The sequence below is a fragment of the Ursus maritimus genome, unplaced genomic scaffold (genome assembly GCF_017311325.1).
Source record: "Ursus maritimus isolate PB19 unplaced genomic scaffold, ASM1731132v1 scaffold_3, whole genome shotgun sequence".
NCBI lineage: Eukaryota > Metazoa > Chordata > Mammalia > Carnivora > Ursidae > Ursus > Ursus maritimus.
In genome coordinates this window covers 50830449-50853473 of record NW_024425563.1, presented here as the reverse complement: position 1 = coordinate 50853473, position 23025 = coordinate 50830449, and the positions used below count along the sequence as shown (strand labels likewise).

The 23025-nt window shown below is 41.0% G+C and overlaps 1 protein-coding gene across 1 annotated transcript in view; it reads right to left on the bottom strand.

Moving 5' to 3' along the window:
- Window positions 1-3424, bottom strand: part of IGF2BP3 (insulin like growth factor 2 mRNA binding protein 3) — a 148209-nt gene extending 144785 nt beyond the window's left edge. The window contains exons 1-2 of the mRNA XM_008686388.2: window positions 2913-3424; window positions 1441-1501 (exon numbers count right to left, since the gene is read on the bottom strand). Of these exons, the coding sequence (XP_008684610.1) occupies window positions 1441-1501; window positions 2913-3087 (236 nt within the window). The 5' untranslated portion in view covers window positions 3088-3424. The remainder of the gene's footprint in view (window positions 1-1440; window positions 1502-2912) is intronic.
- Window positions 3425-23025: the final 19601 nt, after the last annotated feature.

The window sequence follows — 23025 nt, the reverse complement described above, 5'->3', positions numbered from 1 at the left end:
CCCCCCCCCCCCCGCCCAGGTATACAATTCAGACTATGCCTTTAAATTTTTACGTAGATGTGCCTTTTCCCTCAATTTTTCACTTCCTATTAAACACAGATCAGTTTAGATACTTTTCAGCACCCGTTCTATTATTTTAGAAGCTTTTAAAAAATAATTCCCTTCTACTAGGTGAAATAACTTGACCTCACCAAAATTCCCAACTAGAACTAAATCTCATCACACAAATCCTTTTCAAGTATCCTAATAAAAATTAAGTACACGAACAAGACAAATCCACAAAAATCCAGCTCTCTAACAAAAACAAAGTTCGTGAAAACGTCTTACCTGCAAGAGAGCTCACTATAGAAACAGGCACACGATGGCATTTTGTGTAGCCACCTCTCTGCAAAGCACCAGGGAAATGCACAGCAAGCCTCTCCTACCCTCCAGCACACGGCTCACCAATACCTAACCAGACACATGCAGCCCTAGTTTAGATTAACTTCCAGCTTATTGCTTAGCCCAAGTTAGGAGTGGGGGGATGGGAAGAGAGAAAGGCAGAAACCCTAACCCCACCTTGCACAACCCAGAAAAGCACAAACTAAACATAGCACCACAGCCAGGGAGCAGCGCCTTTCCAGTTAGTTACAGAGCGGGGATCTGGCCTGCTCTAGAGGCAGGAGCCATTTCTCCAGAACACTCCAGAGGTTAAAACAGTCTGCAAACATTCTGTAAAGTGACACATTACACTTGCTCTCCAAAAAGTACAAATCTTTAGTCTTCACGATCTCTTGGTGGTTATTTGTAAGCAAAAATATTGGCAGGGAGGGGGAAGTGTAGGGGGAGGTAGAAGACAAAGGCTGGTTTGCAGCAACCTGTGTAACTCTGGAGTGACTGAAAGGCGCTTCTGGGCAGGAGAAGCCCAGGCGTTCACTCACGTGTTCCAATCAGAAAATTCCTCTCTTCTCAGATACACAGACGGCCTCCCAGGCCTCTCAGACTCAACGCTGCCAACTCGGGACAGAGAAGGAAAGAAACTCCACACCCACGCGTGTCTGCAGCTGCTTTCCTCTATTCTGTACTTATAGGTGGGGAGTGGGGGAGGGTCACCCATTGCTTCCTAATTCCTACAGACCCCCAAAACTGTCCTGCAAGACTTGGATTTCCTATTGCAGCAACTTAGAGAACATACAGCTGTGAGAGCTTCCTTGAGAGACTTCTATACCAACAATCCAGTGGAAGGAGCCACAAACAAAACCTTTATTCCTTACCAGCGCGCGCGCACACACACACACACACCTGCCATAAACTTAAATGCAAGGAATAAAAGACGGAGGACCCAAGCCATATAGCAAATCCAAAAAGCGTGAGAGGAAAAGAAGTTGTTTTCAGCTGTGTTGAGTCTTTCCTCCCAATAAGGGAGAACAGAATTAATGAAAATGTAATAAATAAACTCACCTTTGTCTTTTTGAGACAGAGTGCTCAACTTCCATTAATTTCCCGTGCAGTTCCACTTTACCTGCGGACACACAAGAGGTGCAAGACAGTTGGCCGAGTTTAGCGACTCTCCCCGCACGGACCGGCAGAGCCTAAACGGTGACACCAGTGACCTCCTGAGACACCCTCCTCAAGGCACCCGGATGCGTCTCAAGGCCGGGAGGGAAGCCCCCCACGCGCAGGGGGAAAGCTGACCCCTCAGGGCCGTGTACAACTTACAGAGAGGTAGGGAAGAGGGTCCACTGGCCGGCCCACTACTTGGGTCAGTCTACCCCCGGGCCGCCTCCGCCCACCGCAGGGGTCACCCAACTCCACGAGAGCCGCAAGACTGTCGCGGCCCTTCCGCCCACCTCCCCCAGCACTCCCACAAGACAAACTCTGGGGAGGGGGCTACGCTGGCTTTTTTTTTCGGGAGGGGACGCCGAGTCCTTCTCACTGCTTCAAGCCCAGGCCCTCCAGGAACAGGGAGTAGCTGGAGAGGCTCGAGGACGGCAGGGTAGGCGCAGACGGAGTGCACGGCCAGAGAGGCATCTCAGCACAGAACTAACGAGGCGCGAAGGACTGCGCGGCGCCCGCCACACTGGCTCCCGGAGCGGGGGGGAGTGGGGGGTGGGGGGGGTACGACGGGACTCGAGCTTGCCCCGCCACACATGGTTCCCTCGCCGCGCCGAGCTTGCCCCGCCACCCCGGAGGCCGCGGCCGAGACGAGGAGAGCGACGAGGGGCCCGGCGCGGCGGCTGGGGCTCCCTGGCCGGCGACCACTGGCCGCTCTCGCCCACCTGCCCCTCTGGCTCGTCGGACGCGGGAAAGGTGGAGCGTGGCACCCAGGGCGCATTAGCCGGCGTCCCGCAGGATCTAAAGGAAGCGCCAGGCCGCCTGTGCTAGGCACCAGCCCGCGGCCTCACTCCGCAGCAGGGTCGAGGCCACTTTGCATTCTCCCACGCCTGGGTCTGGGGCGAGCCGGGGGAACGGCGAAACCAACACCATAAATAACGTACGGAGAGAGGAAGGAAGAAGGGAGGGAGGGAGAAGCGGGCGAACGCGCTCGGCCCCGAAGGCCCGGCGTGCCGGAGATTGGAGCCCGCGCCTGGGCCCGGGCGGGGCGAGCGCTGAAGGTCCGGCGCTCGCGGTCGCGCCTCCCCCAGCCCTGCTCCCCTCGGAGCCCGCGCCGCGGCTTTCTGACAGCGCGTCCGCCTGCAAAGCCCCGGCGGGAGGAGGGGAGCCGCGGGGGGCCGAGGAGAGTCCAAGCCGAGGAAAGCACCCCGGATCTCACGCGTGTGGGCGCCCGGGCCTCGCCCCACCTCCCCGCCCCCTATCCCCCGGGCCTGGGGCCCTGTGTGGACGCCCCGGCGGCGGCCGCGGGCCTGACTCCGGGTCCCCGACCCCGGCAGGCCCGGGCGGGCTGCGCAGGGCTGGGGCCGGGGCGGGCCCACCTGAAAGCGCCTCGATGGCCTTGAGGGCCCAGCTTTCGTCCGGACAGTCCACGAACGCGTAGCCCGTCTTCACCAGGAACGGTCCCGACACCGGAATCTTGGCGTCCTTGAAGATACTTTCCAGGTCCGAAGGGACGGCATTCTCGCTGAGGTTTCCGATATACAGTTTGTTCATTGTGAAGAGTGGTTGTTTTTTAAAAATTCGGAGAAAAACGAAAAATTAAAACCACCCACAGTGATGGAGGGCTCTGGCGGGTTTTGTTCCCCTCGTCTTCTCACCGTTAAAACACACAGTAAGAACCAAGGACAAGAACGAGGAGCGAAAAATCAAATCCGAAGGTTCTTGTTTTTCCTTTTCTGGGTATTAAAAAAAAGAAAAGGAAAGGAAAAGCCTTGCTGCAACCCAAACGTATCAACGAGTCTTCCTAACTCTGAGGAGGAGGCGGGATTAGCGAGAAAAAGGAGAGGAGGAGGGGGGAAGAACTACTTTTTGTCTCTTCCTCCCCAACCCCTTTGGCATCGGCCAGCGGACTGTGAAAATATCACACTACGTGAGGGCAGGCGCCGCCTCCCCATAAAAAAACCCAGAAGGGTGACTGGCAGCAGGGAGGGGGGAAGGGGTGGAGGGAGGAAGGCGCAGGAGGCGGAAAAAATCCACTCCGAGTGTCCGGCTTTTTGAATGAGCCACGTGTTCAAACTACAAATCAACGTCTCACGTGAGGAATCCCAGCGCCTCAATTAGAGTGGGTTTCGGGCGAAAAAAAAGAGCGAGAGAGAGAGGAGGAAGAGGGGGAGGGGAAATGAGCTTGAGCTAGGGACCCTGAGAAGGGGAGGAGGAAGAAGGGGAAAAATGCTAAAGGAGCCACAGCCGGGGCGCGGAGGGGAGCGCGGCTGGCGGCGCTGATTGTCACAACAGAGTTTAGAAAGGGTTATCTGGTCGGGGCGGATCCTGAGGGGGAGGGGAGGAAAAAAGGCAGGATTTTTTTTTTTTTTTAATGAGATACGGCTGGAGGTGCTAACTAGGCAATTTCTCAGCTCTAGTTACCGGAGTTTTAAATATTCGATTTTTAAAAATAGGTGATTAACAAAACCAAAGAGTCACAATTTCGAACTCGCCTTGTGGCTTTGATGACATTTGAAGTGTAACCCCAGCAAAGCCGCAAGCACGTTTCCAGGGCTGGCAGGGGCGGAAACGCAGCGAGGGGGTGGGGTGGGAGGGGGCGGGAGAGGCGGACAGACGCGCCCCACCCCATGCACCCTTCACCGGCCCTGGCACGGGGGAAGTGGGGCGGCACCGAGCCAGGGGCGGTGGGGGATGGGAGCCCGCGGCGTCCTGGGCGGGTGTCTGGGCGACACCTCCTCCGCCTGCGCTCGCGTTGGCTCTCCGCTTCGCGTTTGCGATTGGTTGCACGATTCAGAAAAGGCTCAGAGATAAATGAGGCCGGGGGCGGGCTTGGCCACCGGTGGGGGAGGGGAGCGGAGGGGCGGAGGTATTTGGCGTGGGGATGGGGGCGTCCGGAGCCTCGGAGGCCGGAGGAGAGAAGTCAGAGTGGGAAAAGTCGGTATCTAAACGGAAACCATTTCTTCCTGTAGTTTCCAGAGGAGGAGTGGGGTAGGCTGGTACTTTTATTTAAAGAATTTTAGTTGGAGAACTTGGGACTCTTAAAACAGGAAGACCGTTCTGCGTTACCCCTAGGTGATATTCGCACTTGAAAAATTGTACGAGTCCCTTTCTGCCTCATTTCTGCCCGCATTTGGCCATGAGAACCATTCATAATTTCCCCTGTATGTAACGAGTACAATGGTGGGTGTGGGGGGGAAGGGTCTGGGCCCGGTGAAGCCTTCACTGGGCCGACAAAATGTAGACTGGAGAAGAGGAATACGGAAATGAACATAGTGCTGGGGTTCTTGTGGAAATCTGCAAGTGTCGTTTAGTGATTGTGTACTCCACTCAGAAGCTCATTTGCACCAGTTACTTGTGGCATATTTTTAACAGGTATTCCATGGAAAAGATGAAAAATGCTTTTTTAAAAAGTGAATGAAATTCTATGTAGCATGGAAATGTAAACAAGAATCTTTAATGACTTGTACTCCTAGTAGAAAATGTATTGTGCGATAGACAAAATATTATGATTTACATTGAAACATTTTCAGTAATTAAAATTGATAGTTTATCAAATCCTTATATGGCATATAAAAGCGTATATTTTCCAATTAAAAGATGAATGACAGATTTTTTTCTACATGTGGGAACTATTGCAGGATATAGAGTATTTACATTTTTTCTTTTAAAAGGAACTTATAATTTTGTGTTGAACCGGAAGGTGTTAGATCATCCATTTTAAATGCAACTGTTCTAACAGGTTTTTTTTTTTTCTGCTAAGCAAATCCAACTTTTTAAATGTAAACTCACTTTCACAATATTTTCATTGACATTTAATTTAGTGAAATGTTTTTACTTTATGAGGTAGAGGAGACAAATGTGCTCTTGTGTAATAATGTTCAGAACCATATTATGAGCTCTGTCTTTAAAGAACACTTGGGTGGTAAGATTTCAAGTTTATGGTTAGGATTAACTTTTTAAAAGAGCTTATTTTTCCTTTTCATGTTTTTAAAAAAATCTTGGTTCTAAAAAAGAAGAATATGTATTCTTTAACTTCTGTGGTATGCAAAATGTAAATATCAAAAATTATGAATTATTTTTCATGTACCTGTTGCATGTGATCAAAAGCTACTTAGAGAAATGTGCTTTTCATTCATTTAGTGATAACTTGCTTTTCTAAGTATGTCTTTAGTTTATAAAAACTGGTCTTTTGATCATTTAACTTTTAGTAATTTTTCATTAAGAACACATTTTATATATTCAGCTTGCTTCCAAAGTCACTTGAATGGTGCCTTCTGGATTTTTCACTGTATTTGCTCTTATTAACACTGAGCTCTAAGGAAGTATCTATTTCTAAAGCATGGGATCAATTGTTTATTTTCCATAAATACTCGACCATGCTTGTCTGTCACTATCTCTAACACATCTAACACCTGGAATTTAAGACAAGTGTGTGCTGTTTTGATGAAATATGTTCCTGGGACTCGTGAACTTAATCTGTGTATTATTGTAACAAACTGGATACTCCGTCTAGGACCTTAAAGACATACAGGAGTTATATAAGCTCGGACATCAAAGGGTGGTAGATACAGTCCACTCCACTTCCACTCTTACAACCATTTGAGGGATAAGTATATACTCACTGGCTGAGTAAAAAGAACACGGGTAATTGCCTTTTTACTGGCATTTCAAGTGCAAAAATATCTTTGGTGGATTTTCCAAAATGATTATAAGGTCAATCTAACTTCCATTCTTCCAGTGAGTCTCACACAGGAAATTAACCGTGCATATGGGCTACTTCCGAGTTCTTCCAGAAGCAGTTGCAGCTCCTAATTAATGTTAACCCCACGAGAGAATCCCACCCATTATGTGTGCTCTGATGCGGCTGCATGTCACCAACTGCAGCCTGTTTACTCTTTGGACAGCTGCACCTACTCCTTATCTCCTGAGGGCAGTAAAAATGTTTCTTACGGGCCAGTGTAATATTAGAGAAGAAACACTATGTTTAGAAGGTCGGTTACCGTTGCTGTATCCACAGGTTCTGAGCGAAGGCTGAGCAGGTAGAAGCGAAGGAAAGGGCGTTCTTGCTGCAACCCCTAACTCCCGGCCACTTCTGAGAGCACCCGAGAGCCGAAGTCCTTACCGCGGGTGGGCACGCAATGCCCGCCGCGTCGCCTGGGCCCCATAGGAGGTATTTTTACCATGCTCTTGCTCCTTCAGACAGCTCTCCTGGACTCATGTGTTTAAACCAGATGCGTGATAAGTGGTCACTTGGCTCTGCCCTCTCCAGAATCTGCCTTCAGTAATTTTTGCTTAAAATCAAAAATAGTGCCCCAGGAGATGAGAAGATGGGATTGTTTCCTTTTTTCCCCTGGCTCTGCCCGGAAAAAAGAGGGCGGGATTCTTGCAGCTCCCACTGGGGAAGATCCTTCGTTCCTCGCCTGCTCGCCTCGGAGGCTTTTGACCACCAGACAGTCCTGGCCCTGCCGCGGGGCAGGCGCTTTCTGGCTCCGCCGCGGGTTCTGGCCCTCCGCGCGGAGCTGTGGACGAGTTAGACGTAGGGATCGGGAGAACCTCTACGGTTCCCCTCGCCGCACGGCACCACCTGAGGTTCTCCTCCAGCGCGCTCCCGCCCGCGGTCGACGGGGACGGACCAGGCAGCGTGTGTTTGGCGACCCTCCCGCACTTCAGGCCTATTTCGACTGTGCGAGGGGCTTCATGGCGCCGGGGGATGTTTGGTACCCACGGAGAAAGACCGCAACCAGCGCTGGCTGAACCCAGCGCCTCGGTCCGGGGCGGGGCGGGGCCGCGAGACGGGCGCACACGGCGCGCAAACGCGGCCCCGGGGCGGGGTTTCGCGCTCCGCGGGGCCGACTCGCCGAGACCAAGTTGAGCAACTGGCGTGGAGAGAGACACCGCCCCTGGCTGGGGAGGGGGCGGGGGGACCTTCTTCTCTCACCCGATTGGTGGACGGAGGGAGCCTATCACCGTCGGCTGCCGCCGCCGGAGCAGTTTGCTGGTTTCCATTCATTGGACCCCGAGCCGCCCCTGGATTTCCATCTTTTGTGGCGCGAAAATAACCCTTTGCTCCCTCTCATTGGTTTTGTTGTTGAGGGGTAGGATTGAGCTTTCCTCTTCGTCTTCTCATTTTTCCTGCCCTTTAACTGCGAGCCCCCAACCCCAACCCCCAAGGAGGAAAGAGGGAGGAAGAGTAGAAAATAGTTGGAGTGCGTGTGGAGCCCGCCCCTTGGGCTGACCGCGTGGTACCCGCAGAGTCCCCTCCCTTCCCCCAACGTCCAGCACCCGGAGGTCCTCGGTATGCGCCATGCTCAGCAGCTGGAGTCACATCGTTTCCCTGCCCGTTTTCAACATCTTAGAATTTATACCTCTTTTTAGTTAAAACAACAAAATAGGTTTTCAGATGCCTGAGTTTTCCTGGGCTTCTACAGAAACCGATTCATTCTGCCCCCTCCCTTTCTAACCCCCTTTTGTGGTCCACAGGGTTGTTTTAAGCAAAACCAAACAACCCCTCCAAAAAAAGCAAACGAAAAATTCCGGGTAAAATCAACTATGCCGAGACCACGTTTTCGTTGAAGCTGCCCTAAGACCAAAGAAGCCGAGACCGACCTTGAAGGATTAGCGATTTCTGTAACTGAAATGTTCAAATTTACTGACGTTTGGTGGAGACGGTGAGAAAAAATAAGTAAGGGCTTGGCTTGGAAAAGGACAAAACAAACGAATAATCATATTTAATTTGGTTAACTGAAAAAGCTAACAGCTGTAGTGCTGTATTCTAGGTATTGCCGTCTTTGGTAGGTTTGTATTTATATACATACGTTGCTATTGTTCTTCTCAAAAATAAAGATCAGAACTCTGGCCATAACAGAAAAGAGGGAAGTGTAAATTTGTTTGGTATATCTAATTTCATAACAGACTCAAATTCTTTCATTATTTGAAGAAAATGAAATGTACCAATTAGAATTACAACTTAATAAATTGTTCACAGATAATATAATTGTTCATTTTTTAAGTCTTGACAAAATACCTGGTTTGGTTAAAAGAACAGTAAAACAAAAATTGCCTAGTAAATATTAAAAACTTTGAGAGAATCGGCTTAAATCTGTGAGTTCAAAATTTTTTCTATATTGTTAATTCTTAGCTAGTAATGATGTTACATCATCCTCCTAAGTTCTTTTGGAAAAGCTATTTATTTTTTTCGTTTTAATGTCTAAAAGTCAACTAATTGAAGTAAGATAAATTACCACCTGCCATAGTACTAAAAGCTATTTGAGCAGCTCTTTAAAACAAATTTTAAAAACTGACTGAATTAGTAAGGAAAAACTTTTTAAATACAGATAGATTTTGCTTACATTTTGTATATATATTCAACTACATTTTACTACTGTGGTTAATAGATCTGTATTTTTGAGGTTTTCATGTAAAATTATTTCTCAGAAACATAAGAGTAACTTACAAATGATTTGAGTTGAACAAATTAAACCTTAGAAACTAAATTTATAGTGTAATGCTGAAGATTATAGAGTTAATAATTTAGACAACCCTTAAACACCTAAAAAAAATTAAATGTGAAGACGATTATTTGTAAAGTGATTCTAGGTTGGGACTTACATGATCTGTAATTTTTATATTTTGAAAATGATATAGTAGAAAAAAATTTTTAGAGTAAATTTCAATTGAAAAAAAAGTTCCAAAATTAATCTGAACAAGCCAAAACTCTAAAATCTGAGATATTTTCAAATGTTTTCTCAAATTCAAAGATTTATATAACCAATATCCATCACTTTTCTTTTTTAAAAAACTTTGTTCTGTTTGGGAGAAATTAATTCTTAAATTTTCAACTAAGTGAGGATTAATAATTTTAATCTATCTGGTAAACTTTATACATGATTGTTAAAGTAATAGATAAACATGATTCCTTTTATTGCAATTATATCCTTTATTTAATTGCTTCACTTGAGTGAAACTTTTAAAATATTCATTTATTATTACTGTTCTTCTGAGAGGAGGAAAGAATGAGACCTTTAGTGGAAAGAGTCTTTGGTAATTGGTGTGTGTACATAACTATTTGCTGAGGGCCACAGAAAACAAAGAAGATAGGCATTTGTCTGTGGGGGGAGGGGTGTAGAGAGGCTGAGAAGAGTTGGGCATTTAAACTTGTTTCTTGGTTGTAACTCATTTATCCTGTAGGTTTCCTTGCTAAAGGTGGAGGGAAGGTGGTAGGGAGAATGTATTACCTAATGGAGTAAAATGGGACAGTAATCCAGGCATGAAATCCCACTGGAAAGAGTAATAAGAACCTACTCTCCTCACTCAAATAATCGGAAAGCAAAGCACATGCTGAGGTCATAGCTAGTTTTTAGCATGTCCTAACACGTGCATTTATTTAAAAGACACATTTTAAGGTACTATTTTCTTATTAGGACCCTTTGTTTTCCTGACCATTTCTTTTCCAGAATCCCATTCCAAAAAACTCAGGAACTAAAGTCCCCTGCATGAAACGGCAGATTTTTGTGACATGTAGAGAGACAAATCAGCTCCTAGATGATTTTAGTGATAAACTAAGGAATTCCACATACTGTCTATAAATAGAAACTATATTTTTAGACTTTAATAAGGCAGAGTATATTTGTAAATTTCTTACTTGCAGGAATAATGGTAGACCATTACCATTTCCACTTTGGCTCATTAAAATTCATTCCTCCTTGAGTTCAGTTTACATTTGGGTCCTGAGCTGCTCAGTATGATGATCCCAGTTTTAAAGATGGAAGCAGCAGGCCAGGTGAGGATTATTATTATTTCAAAACATCTCAGCTGAAGTTCATAAGACTCTGAGAACATAAGACATAGAAGAAAAGAAAACATAATCTGAAATCTTTATCAAAATTGACATTATAAAGATCTGTCCTAGAATTTGTGCTTAACACTTCTTTTGAAATATTTACTTCTTTTTTGTGCTAGATTGCTTAAAAACATAAAAGTTGGTGGTAATTTTTGTTGCTTTTCTCAAATGACAAATTTACTGATCAATTATTTTTAAAATGACAGTGCTAGTGCCTACTCTAAGGCAAAGTTTTATTTGAACTGAGGTTTAATATCAATAATTAAACCTGTTTGATAGTTTCCCCTTATTTAATTTTGGCAGGGAGGGTGTCCCGTGCCAGTCATTGAAGTAACTTTTCTATTTTTAAGTGATTTTTCTTTGTAAACTATTCATATCTTATGTGTAATCTGAAAATGTTTTTCCTAGCACTTTCTAAGACTTGGAGAATAATTTAAAAGTAATTACATCTTTACCCCCCAAAAAATATTAGTAAAGACTTTCTAAAATGTGCATAATTTCCTACAAACAAATAGGAAACATATTGAATATTTTCCATTAAGCTAACATAACTATATGGTCCTCTTTCTAATATATCCTAATTTTAATCCAGCTATTGAAAATCTAATTCGTAAAAGGACACTAACAAAGGTCATAAAAAAACAAGAAAAAAATACCAGATCAATTGCATCAGAAATAGCTATGGTCTCTGTTATGTTGATAACATTTTGTTCTGGGACAATTAAATACAGAATGATGTCGCCATGTTTTGTTTTCGTTTGTTGGAAATTGCCTAGGATTTTGGTCCTTAATTCTATTACCATATCTCTTAACGGTTATTTCTTTCCTCTTATATTTCTTCACTACCAAGAATAAAATGACATTTTTGCTTTTGATTTAAGTGAATGGACATCTATAAAAAGACAAATAGAAAAACTAAAAAAACCTAAAATTTTGGTGGGATGCATTATCGGTGCTTCCCCCGGCAACCATAGTTATTGTCAAATTTTATTTTAATTTGGAGCCAATATTATGAACTTTTAAAAACAGATTAAATTGAATTTTGTTTTAAATATTAATAAACAACAAAAAATTGAGTGTTTTCATCTAGTTCATTATTTCATCATTAAATAATAGAATTACAGGTAACCTTAGTCTTTCCCCTCAACAGCATCAAATCCAGTCAAGGGCAGTTTTGTTGGGTATGGAATGCAGTCAGTGTGTCCAATGAGACATGAGAACACATACACATATTCCTGTTGAGAAGCCTTTTGTGGAGATTTGTAAAGGAATAAAGCAAGATAGAACTTGTGTTCAAATTCTGAGGTTGCAGGTTAAAACACGCAAGGTAAGCACAATTTTTTAAAGTTTTTTCTTCACCATCAGTATTCTTCAATATAGTGTTTTTAAAGCTGGGAAGAGAAGATTGAACTGGAATTAGGATGTTATTGGTACATCAACATTAGAATTTAATTCAAAATGTTTTCGTTTTTCTCTTTCTGTGCCTTGTTTTCTATTTTTAGACTTTTATTATACCCATAAAATATCCAATAGCATTATTAAAACATACATGTGATCAATTTAAAAAGTTACAGAACAACATGATCACCTGTTTCAAAAATGGTGTTGAATTTATTTACAAAATACGAAGTTATCACAAATCCTTCTGTTGGATTGTTCTACCATTTCTATTTGTGTGCATGATCCATACGATGATAATTTGTTTTAATCAAAGTAAGTAGCATTGTTTGAAAAAAATGTCTCTACAAAAAAAAGAGCCAAAGATATGGTCTGTAGCTATTTTGAAACGACAAACCTAAATGTGGAAAAGAAACTCAGATTTTAAGTGAAAGCTGGGTCCTGTTATTTACTGCCTTTTTGATATTTAGTGAGGGATAGGGAAATGGATTAAACTGTAATGTAGCTTCAGAGCTGACCACCAATAAAGTTTTTAGTGGCTATAATGAAGAATGTTGTTTCAACCAATGATAGCCCCTTCCTATTACTATTTGTGTAAAATATTCTCTTTCCTTGATTATTATATATCCCTAAATTATTTCATTACCAAGGAGATGGGATGGGGTCCTGTTATATTAGGATAGCCAAATGTTTTAACACTTTGAGCTTTTAAACAGATGAAGAATGACCACTGCTTTTTAAATAAACAAAACAGTTTATTATCATTTATTTTACAGTAAGTATTGCATTTATTTTCTTATCCATACCACTGCTTTGCTAATATAATAATAAGCTGAATTACTCTCAGATCTGGCAGCTAATGGAAAAATATATCACAGCCAAGGACAAAAAAAGATGTATAAGCAAGAAAAAAGATCAAAATCGTGTTTGTGGAATTCTTTTTTGTTTGTTTTGTTTTTGTTTTTGTTTCTCGTGGGACTCTTGATTAAGCCAAAAGTGAAAGTATCTTCCCACAACCAAATCTAGTGATCAGATTTCTAACTTTTATTGTTAATAGTTAAAATTTGAATGTATGGTTAGTATGCAGATATTGCTAATTAATGGGAAGAATCTCTTTAATTAGTTTGTAGTTTCATTTAATGTAACTTTATATGTGATATAAAAACAATTACTTTGTTTTTTAAAGGTTTTTTTCATGTTTCCTTGCAGAAAATTAAAAAACCCAAAAGTTAAGCTGAAGACTATTAATTATTTAGTTAACATCTATTATCTATGGGTTAAAATATTGTTCTTTTCCTTCTAATTTTTCCATGGAAGCTTGGAACATAACCTATTAAAAGCCAACAGACTTGATGGCATTTATAAGTTCATAAAACAGGTTTTGCTGATTTTTTAAAAAAAATAATCTTACAGATAAATTAAGGATATCAGAGAATTCGATTTTATGTATATATAACTGATTAGAGGCCGAATATTCAAACAAATTCATTTTGAAAGCAATACTATTCAAGCAGATTGCCACAGAGTGGCATTATCAAAGTGATTATGCAACGTAATATGAAGTTATAGGCTCTGGATTTTGAATTCCACTATGGATATACCAATATAAATATGCAAATAAATTATTGTTTTCAAAAATCCAGACTCTAGTGGATAAAGTTAAGAAAGCAGAGTCTGTGGTGTAAAGGGAAGTCAAAATGTTTAAAGCACTTGTAACAGGAAAAGGCTGTGTGAACCGGAAGATATCTAGATTCACTCTAGTAAATAGTTAAAATTTCTCTAAAATGTGATTTCAGTAGTTAATATTTTGTCTTTGGAAGCATATACTGTTAGCACCTTTTGTTTAATGGAAAGAGAAAGAGATTGAGCCAAAGTATGTTAGAGACTCGCACTAAAAGCCTCAATGTGGGAAAACATCTCCGCCTTTTTATATATATTCCAAATTCTTGGATAGCTTTATAAATAAGTTTGAATTTTTTGTGTGTTTAATTAGGGAACTGTACAGAGTATCTTCTCTTTCATATGACTTTCAGTAGAGTCTGTTTCATAATGAAACAATTCTATAATTTGCAGGCTGGAAGGATTATTAGGGATCTTTTAGTTTCCATTTACAGTTGAGGAAATTGAGGTCAGGGAAGGTCCCATGCAGGTGCAGTGGCAAGGCTGAGATGTGTTTATCACTGAATGAAACCATGTACCAGTCCTGAGTGGGAGATATAACAAGTACTTTTTTTCCTATTTTTGGTGGTAAGAAAACAGACCCAAGGTGAGGTTTGCCCAGCCTCAATACCATTACTTAAAAAGAAAGAAAGAGGGGCGCCTGGGTGGCACAGCGGTTAAGCGTCTGCCTTCAGCTCAGGGCGTGATCCCGGCGTTATGGGATCGAGCCCCACATCAGGCTCCTCCGCTATGAGCCTGCTTCTTCCTCTCCCACTCCCCCTGCTTGTGTTCCCTCTCTCACTGGCTGTCTCTATCTCTGTCAAATAAATAAATAAAATCTTAAAAAAAAAAAAAAAGAAAGAAAAAAAGAAAAGAAAAGAAAAAACCACCTACAATTATCCTGATGCACGGTTCTGTGAGTCATTGAAAGCTAAAGGCAAAAGCCCTGAGGTAGAAGAGACGTTGGGGAGGAAAGTGATGGTTCACTTCACTAACTCCGTTCAGAATCTCATTTAAATTATCCCAAACAAATAAAATGAGTTCAGTGTAAAAGGCTTGTATGGAAGAAGATCCCATGATTTCTTTTGCCCAGGATTTCTCTTTTGTGTACTCTCAAAAACTTGATTCAAGGCCCAGCTACGTCAGGACCTCCAGGGACCAAGAAATCTGCATTAATCACCACCTGACACGCTCTTAGTGGTGAGCTAAGACATCTCCTCGTATCAAACTTCAACAACGGGATGTTCCAATTTACTCCATATAACAACAGTTTAACAGTGGGCTTGGGTTTTCTTTTCTTTTTGCTTTAATGAAATTTCAGGGGTGGGCAGAGCTGTGTATTACTACACACCACAACCCCTCATCCGCACACATCTCCCTGTGGAGTAATTCAAACTCTTCCCTCCTCTCCTGTCAGTTGGACTGTTGGACGGTTAGCAGAGGCTCACGTGCCTCCAGCTCGTGTTTTATGAACTTATAAATGCCATCAAGTCTGTTGGCTTTTAATAGGTTATGTTTCAAGCTTTCATGGAAAAATTAGAAGGAAAAGAACAATATTTTAACCCATAGATAATAGATGTTAACTAATTAATAGTCTTCAGCTTAACTTTTGGGTTTTTTAATTTTCTGCAAGGAAACATGAAAAAAACCTTTAAAAAACAAAGTAATTGTTTTTATATCACATATAAAGTTACATTAAATGAAACTACAAACTAATTAAAGAGATTCTTCCCATTAATTAGCAATATCTGCATACTAACCATACATTCAAATTTTAACTATTAACAATAAAAGCTAGAAATCTGATCACTAGATTTGGTTGTGGGAAGATACTTTCACTTTTGGCTTAATCAAGAGTCCCACGAGAAACAAAAACAAAAACAAAACAAACAAAAAAAAGAATTCCGCAAACACGATTTTGATCTTTTTTCCAGGACGGAGTGGTGGTCCCTGGCCATCGATGCTTCTGGCTTCCCACCCCAAACTAGATACGTCAACCGAAAAGCTCAAAGTCCTTGGCTGTACCTTGGAATTAAAAGCTACCCTTACATGATTTTGTTTTCCTGGAGATCTGTGGGTCTTCATAGGCTGTGGATGCCACAGTGGCACCTGTTTCCTAGGTGTGTAGCTGAGCCTCCTGTGACCCCGGGGTCAGTTGGCGTGTTGTGGTTTTTTGTTTTTTTTTTTCTTTTAATCTCCTTGGCGTTTGTTTCCACAGTTGCAAAGAGAGTTTAAACTGTTTACACCATCCTTTACCTTTTTCACAACAGAGCACTGAGTAGACTTTCTACAAATATTTGTGGAATTTAGTTTCAGAAAAAGGAGTAAGACTAGGAATATCAATGACATCATTGGACCACTGCAGAAAGTTCTATAAAATGCAAGAGGGGAAGAGATTACTGCTTGAAACTGGAAAATAATTCCAGGAGGGATATTTTGTGTACATATAACCAGAAGATCCGCATGGGGTGTAGAGATTACTTAAAAAAATAAAAATCTTTCATAAGAAAGCTTATTGAAATACCACAGATCAGTAATAGTGGGAGAAGAATAAAAACAAAATTCTCCCCTGTAAAGGAATCCCTTATTGATTCCAACTGCTAACACAAGCCAATGTCCTCACCAAACGTTATAAGAATTGTTTTAAACAAAAGAAACCATCGGGGCTCCTGGGTGGCTCAGTTGTTAAGCAGCTGCCTTCGGCTCAGGGCGTGATCCCAGAGTCCTGGGATCGAGCCCCACATCAGGCTGCAGGCTCCCAGGAGCCTGCTTCTTCCTCTCCCACTCCCCCTACTTGTGTTCCCTCTCTCGCTGGCTGTCTCTTTCTCTGTCAAATAAATAAAAATAAAGTCTAAAAAAAAATTTTTTTTTTATTTAAAAAAGCCCCAAAACTTAAATTTATCTCTACTCTCCAAGTAAAATGATTTTTTTTTAATTTTTGGGGTACCCAGCTGGCTCAGTTGGTGGAGGTTGTGACTCTTGATCTCAGGGTTATGAGTTCGAGCCCCACATTGGATGACTGAGCTGGCCAGTTGCCCCCACAATTTATTTTTATCAAAGATTTCCTTCTGTTAGAATCAGATCCTCATGCTTCATATGAACTTAGATAAGAAATTATTACCGTTATACAGAATTTATGGGCTAAAGAAAATACAAAAGGAAAACAAAACTGTCAATTTAAAAACTGATGAGTCAAATGTCAAATTAGTGGATGATCAGTGTGAATGTTTATTAATAATTATATATATAGTTTGTCTTTAAAATCATTTTCTAACTGCTCCCCTCAGATTTCTGAAGAATATATCAACTTAGATATTTTAATTTTATAGAAGCAAATTAGAAATAATTAGAACAAAAACTGGAACCTCTTCGTGTGACTCTTGATCTCAGGGCCATGAGTTCGAGCTTCACGTTGTGTGTAGAGATTACTAGAAAAAAAAATTAAAACTTAAAAAAAGCAAAACCTGGAGCCTCTTGAGACCAATTGGAAGATATTCTAGATCAAACTAAAGGGAAACAAAATATCATTAGATTTAAATCATATATACTGAATTTGAAGAATTTAAAGTGCAGTTTACAAACTTATGTTTACTCCTATTCTTGGTGGTTTCTTGAAAAATTCTATAAGAATTATTTAGAAAAATGACAGACATAAAATTCTCGTTTGTGCTGCAGTGACTATCTCTGGCTTGGGTTTTCCCCTCCAGAGTTGAAACATTCATTTGAGCAACATTCAAAAGGAACTTTTCCATAGAATTAAGGAACTTCAGCATAGTTGCTCCTTGCAAAATAGCTTTAGCAGTGGTGCATTTCAAAAACTAGCAAAAATAATGGGAATAGCAGGGCTCTAAGAAAAAAAAAAACTTGCCGATGAATCTTTATTTTAAATATTTAAAATAAGCACACAGTTACAGGACTCAGACTTTAATGCTCTGTGATGTGAGTATCATTGTGCATTTTATCTGTTTAATTCATTCTTCTAAAAAAGGAGACAGAAGCTTGATGGAGCAAACTGAGTGATTCAGAAGACATTTCTTATTTCTCACTTAAAATAATAAAGTTTAATGCCAAAAAAAAAGCAGTTCATTGGAATTTATTGAAAGAGATTTGGGTGGTGCTTTCACCTATGATATTTCAAATTTTTGCAGAGACTAAAATTTTCAGAATCTAGGGAAATTGAAAGGATATTTCGTTAACACAAATTTTATAATATGAAAGTAAATGAAGACTTTCAATGATAACTCAATAGAAAAGATTACTTATTTAGTTTATAGCTCCCACTGCTTATAAAAATAAAAGCCTTTAAAAAAATAAATAAAAGCCTTTTCATCTGGTTCTGCTACTTTGGAGTTATTAATAATGCAATATAAGATAAGGGATTTTTATTTGAGCGAACTTTTATTCCACTGCAAAATTTTAATATATTTTTAATGAGAAAAGTCATTATGGTCTAAAATCAGAACTAATAGTTCTTTGAAAAACAAGGAAGGCAGTCAAATTTGGGTTTATTTTTCCTTTCAATTCCTAAGCTGTTATTTTTTCAGGTTAAAACTGTTTCATGTCCATGACACATTCAAAGGTAGACACATTGTGCACTTTATATTTTAAACTTACCTCCTTTTGCTTTGTTCTTTCTATTTTGTAATATAATGAACTTTAAATAATTATGTATCAGTTATTCATAGCTTAGACATTTGTAGATGGGGCTCAACTGAAACTATTTTCCATGAAGACAGTCCCTGATCCTTGAAACTAGAAACAATCTGTCTGTCCTCTGATATCAGAATTTTAAAGTATGAATTTGGGGGTGCCTGGCTGGTTTGTTTGGTGGAAAGGGTGACTCTTGATTTTGGGGTCATGAGTTTGAGCCCCATGTTGGACATACAGGTTATTTAAGAATAAATAAATAAATAAAAATAAAGTCTGAGTTTGACATAGCACTTTATACATTGCAAGACATTTATCATTAAAAAAATTTTTTTAGGGGCATCTGGCTTCCTCAGTCAGTGGAGCATTCAACTCTTGATCTTAGGGGTGTAAATTCAAGCCCCAGGTTGGATGTAGAGATTACTTAAACAAACAAACAAACAAAAAACCCAGGGCTCCTGGGTGGCTCAGCTGGTAGAGTGGCCAACTCTTGGTTTCAGCTCAGGTCATAAGCTCAGGTCCTGGGATCAAGACCCACATCAGGCTCCACACTCAGCAGAGAGTCTACTAGAAGGTTCTCTGTCTCTCCCTCTCCTCTGCCCTCCCCCTGCTCATGCTGTCTCTCTAAAATTAATAAATAAATATTTTATATAAATTAAAACATAAAAATCCTTGAAAACAATAAAAAAATTTTTTAAATTACACCTATCTCCTCTATTAGAGTGTCAACTGATCGGCAAGGTCTGCTTTATCTTTGTATGTAAGTAAACTCCATGAGGGCAGGGATTTTTTTTTTTTTTTTTTTTTTTTTTTTTTTTTTAGGTCTACGTTGCTTACTGCTAATTTCCCAATACTTAAAATTTTGCCTGGCATGTAATGTATACTCAATAAATATTTGTTGAATGAATGCATGTTACATTCTAACATTCAATCTTCTATGAAGCAAGTCCCCAGTCAAAGCTGTTGAATGGATGTGAGCGCTAGGATGTTTGTGCAAATGCATACTCCACTTCGCTCTCTTAAAAGGCACCTGGCTTGCCCAGTCGGTGGAACATGCAAGTCTTGATTTCGGGGTTTTGAGTTTGAGCCCCACGGTGGGTGTAGAGGTTACTTAAAATTAAAAAAATCTTAGGGGGCTTGGGTGGCTCATCCGGTTAAGCATCTGACTCCTGATGTCAGCTCAGGTCATGATCTCAGGGCTGTGGGATTGAGCCTTGTGAGTCAGGCTCTGTGCTCGGTGGGGGGTCTACCTGAGATTCTAGCCCCTCCCTCTGACCCTGCCCCCTGGTGCCTGCATGCCCTCTCTCTTTAAAATAAGATAAATCTCTTAAAAAATAAAAATTTAAAAACTTAATTTTTAAAATCTTAAAAATAATAATAAAAGGCATGTGATGATCCAGTTTAAGAAAACCTAGCTACTTTAGGATTGAGACTATAGACTAACTCTGAACCAAAATATGTTGGAATGCTGTAGTTTTCATGGGTAAGGGTTATGAAAAATCTTTGCTCATAATTCATTATCAGTACAGTCATGTCAGAGAGTATCATGAACTTTTATTCATACATAAACTTCTAAAAATATGAGAGAATTGAATTCAAAGAAAACTATTCTAAGGCTTACCATGAATAATTTTTGTCACATTTGACAAAATATACTGAGCAAACATAAAATTTTTATGATGTAGTCCTAATGATGTAGTCCTATGATATAGTCCTGCTTAAAAAGAAGAAATGGCAAAATATCCAGAAAAAGAGCCAATCTGATCTAAACTCCTTAAACAATAGTCCAAGGAGTAAAAAAGTAAAGTGGCTGAGAACTTTATATAAATTATCAAATGGGGATCTAGGAAGTTACAGGAAACTCATTTTACCTTGTACTTTAAAATAGCTGTAATTTTCAGATACTGAAATACATGCTTTGGTTTTTTTCAAAGATTTTACTTATTTATTTGAGAAAGAGGGCACCCACACAAGCAGGGGGGAGGGGCAGAGGGAGAGGGAGTAGCAGATGCCCCGCTGAGCAAGGAACCCCATGCAGGACTCGATCCCACGACCCTGGGATCATGAACTGAGCAGAATACAGATGCTTAACTGACTAAGCCACCCAGGTGCCCCATATGTTTTGGTTTTAATGGAATCCTTAAGTTTTACATTTCTTTTCTTTGTTTTAAGTTATCTACACCCAACGTGAGGCTCAAACTCAGACCCCAATATCAAGAGTTGCATGCTGTACTGAATGAGACAGCCAGGTGCCCCAATTTTTACATTTCTTTTTCTTTTCTTTTCTTTTCTTTTTTTTTTTAAAGATTTTATTTATTTATTTGACAGAGATAGAGACAGCCAGTGAAAGAGGGAACACAAGCAGGGAGAGTGGGAGAGGAAGAAGCAGACTCCCAGCGGAGGAGTCCAATGCGGGGCTCGATCCCAGAACGCAGGGATCACGCCCTGAGCCAAAGGCAGATGCTTAACGACTGAGCCACCCAGACACCCTTACATTTCTTATTTTATGATGGGCAAGAGCAAATAGCATCATCCAAAATGTAGTAGTATACTGTCCTAAGGTTTCATGGTTTGGCTAGCTAAAAAATAATGACATATGTAATCACCAGATTCTGAAAATGGTGTATATAGCAGATATATTTTTCTGTAAAGACTTTTATGTGTTAGGCACACTTTGAACTGGATTTGTTTGTCTGCAATTCTCTGTTTAATAAGTGTCATCAAAAACATTTGGTGAGGAGCACCTGGGTGGCTCAATTGGTTAAGCATCTGCCTTGGGCTCAGTTCATGATCCCAGGCTCCTTGCTCAGCAGGGAGTCTGCTTCTCCCTCTCCCTCTGCCTGCTGCTCCCCTTGCTTGTGCTCTCTCTCTCTCTGTGTCAAATAATTCAATAAAATCTTTGAAAAAATAATTTTGGTGGGGTGCCTGGGTGGCGCAGCGGTTAAGCGTCTGCCTTCGGCTCAGGGCGTGATCCCCCCGTTATGGGATCGAGCCCCACATCAGGCTCCTCCGCTATGAGCCTGCTTCTTCCTCTCCCACTGCCCCTGCTTGTGTTCCCTCTCTCGTTGGCTGTCTCTCTGTCAAATAAATAAATAAAATCTTTTAAAAAATAATAATAATAATTTTGGTGAAGTAGTGTTTACTTATTTTTTTCAATAAATATTTGAACCCCAAAAGGTGTAGGGCATTGTGGAGGATAGAGATCGATGCATACGGTGTGGTCCTTGCCCACCACCCCTTAAGAGACAGCATATAAACGTTATTCATGCAATCTTTAAATATGTCAGTGATGTATCCAAAATGTCCTTAATTTCCCTTACTGGCCCATTTTGAAGCTTTTATCTAGGAATTTGTATAAACTCTCCTTGAACATATCTAAATGATATGAAAATATCAAAGTGCCTTGATTAAAAATAAAAGTGCCTTCATAAAACAACCCCCCCTTTTCTTTTACGTAAACTCTACGCCCAATGTGGGACTTGAACTCATGACTCCAAGATCAAGAGTTGCATGTTCTATGGAGTGAGCCAGCCAGGCATCCATAAAACAACAATTCTTTTTTTTTTTTTTTCAAATATTTTATTTATTTATTTGACAGAGAGAGAGAGAGAGACAGCCAGCGAGAGAGGGAACACAAGCAGGGGGAGTGGGAGAGGAAGAAGCAGGCTCCCAGCGGAGGAGCCCAATGCGGGGTTCGATCCCAGGACCCTGGGATCACTCCCTGAGCCGAACACAGACGCTTAACGACTGAGCCACCCAGGCACCCCTATAAAACAACAGTTCTATCAAATAAAATATTTTTTGTTGTCACCCAGAGGTTTCTTGGTTTTTCTTGTCCTAACAGAAATTGTCAGTAAGGGGGTCACAAGAAGCTCACTATTCTCCAAAGAACCACCCACCCTACAAATATCTCTCAAGATGGAAAGCATGCTTTTCCATTCTAAATACCAGGATTTGATTAACAAGTTCAAACTCATCCTACCAGTTCCTTTCAGCAAATTTTTAAAAAGATTTTTATTTATTTATTTGAGAGAGAGCCAGAGATACCAAGAGAGAGCACCCGAGTGGGGAGGAGAGAGAGAGAAGCAGGCTCCCTAGTGAGCAGGGAGCCTGACAAAGGACTCGATCCCAGGACCCTGAGATCATGACCTAAGCCGAAGGCAGACGCTTAACCGACTGAGTCACCCAGTTGCCCCTCAGCAATTTTTTAAAAAGTTTTATTTATTTAAGCAATCTCTACACCTAACATGGGGCTCAAACTCAACACTCCGAGATCAAGAGTCACATGCTCTTCTCATTGAGCCAGCAAGGCACCCCTTTCAGCAATTTTTTGAAACTCAATCATATATCCTCTTATTTTGACTTTCTAGATTACAGTATCCTAGTTCTCCTAGTCTTGTGTCTTAAAATATTCATTGATAGATGCCTTTGATCATTTATCGCCTTCTTCCAGACTCCTGTTTCTTTCATTGTTTTTGGAGCAATATTCAACATCCAGGCATGGATTCACTATAATTTTGTGAAGGTAAAAATTCTGTTTCTTAAAGTTTTTCAGTAATTTGTGAGTATCATCCAGGGCGGGTAAATTTCAGGCTTCTTGAAGCTGCATTTCAGGCTGCTTTTTAAATGCAGCTATACATGATAACTCCTCAATGTCTTTCCAGGGTAGTGGTTATTGGCTCAGAGCAGAGCCCCTCATTTTTCCCTTGCACCTTTACCTAGGCTACAGCTTTTTTTTTTTTTTTTTCCACTCTTCACGTTCTTAAGCAAATGGATGAAGGAAAAAACAGGTACTTGTTGACCAGTGTGTTAAAGCAAGAAGCAGAAATTATTATATCAGCCCACTGTCATACTCACAGATGTGGGATACTCTTACCTAATAATGATTAAACAAATTAGATTCACCTAAATGATGTTTAACCTTTTACATTTTATCTGGCTATTCC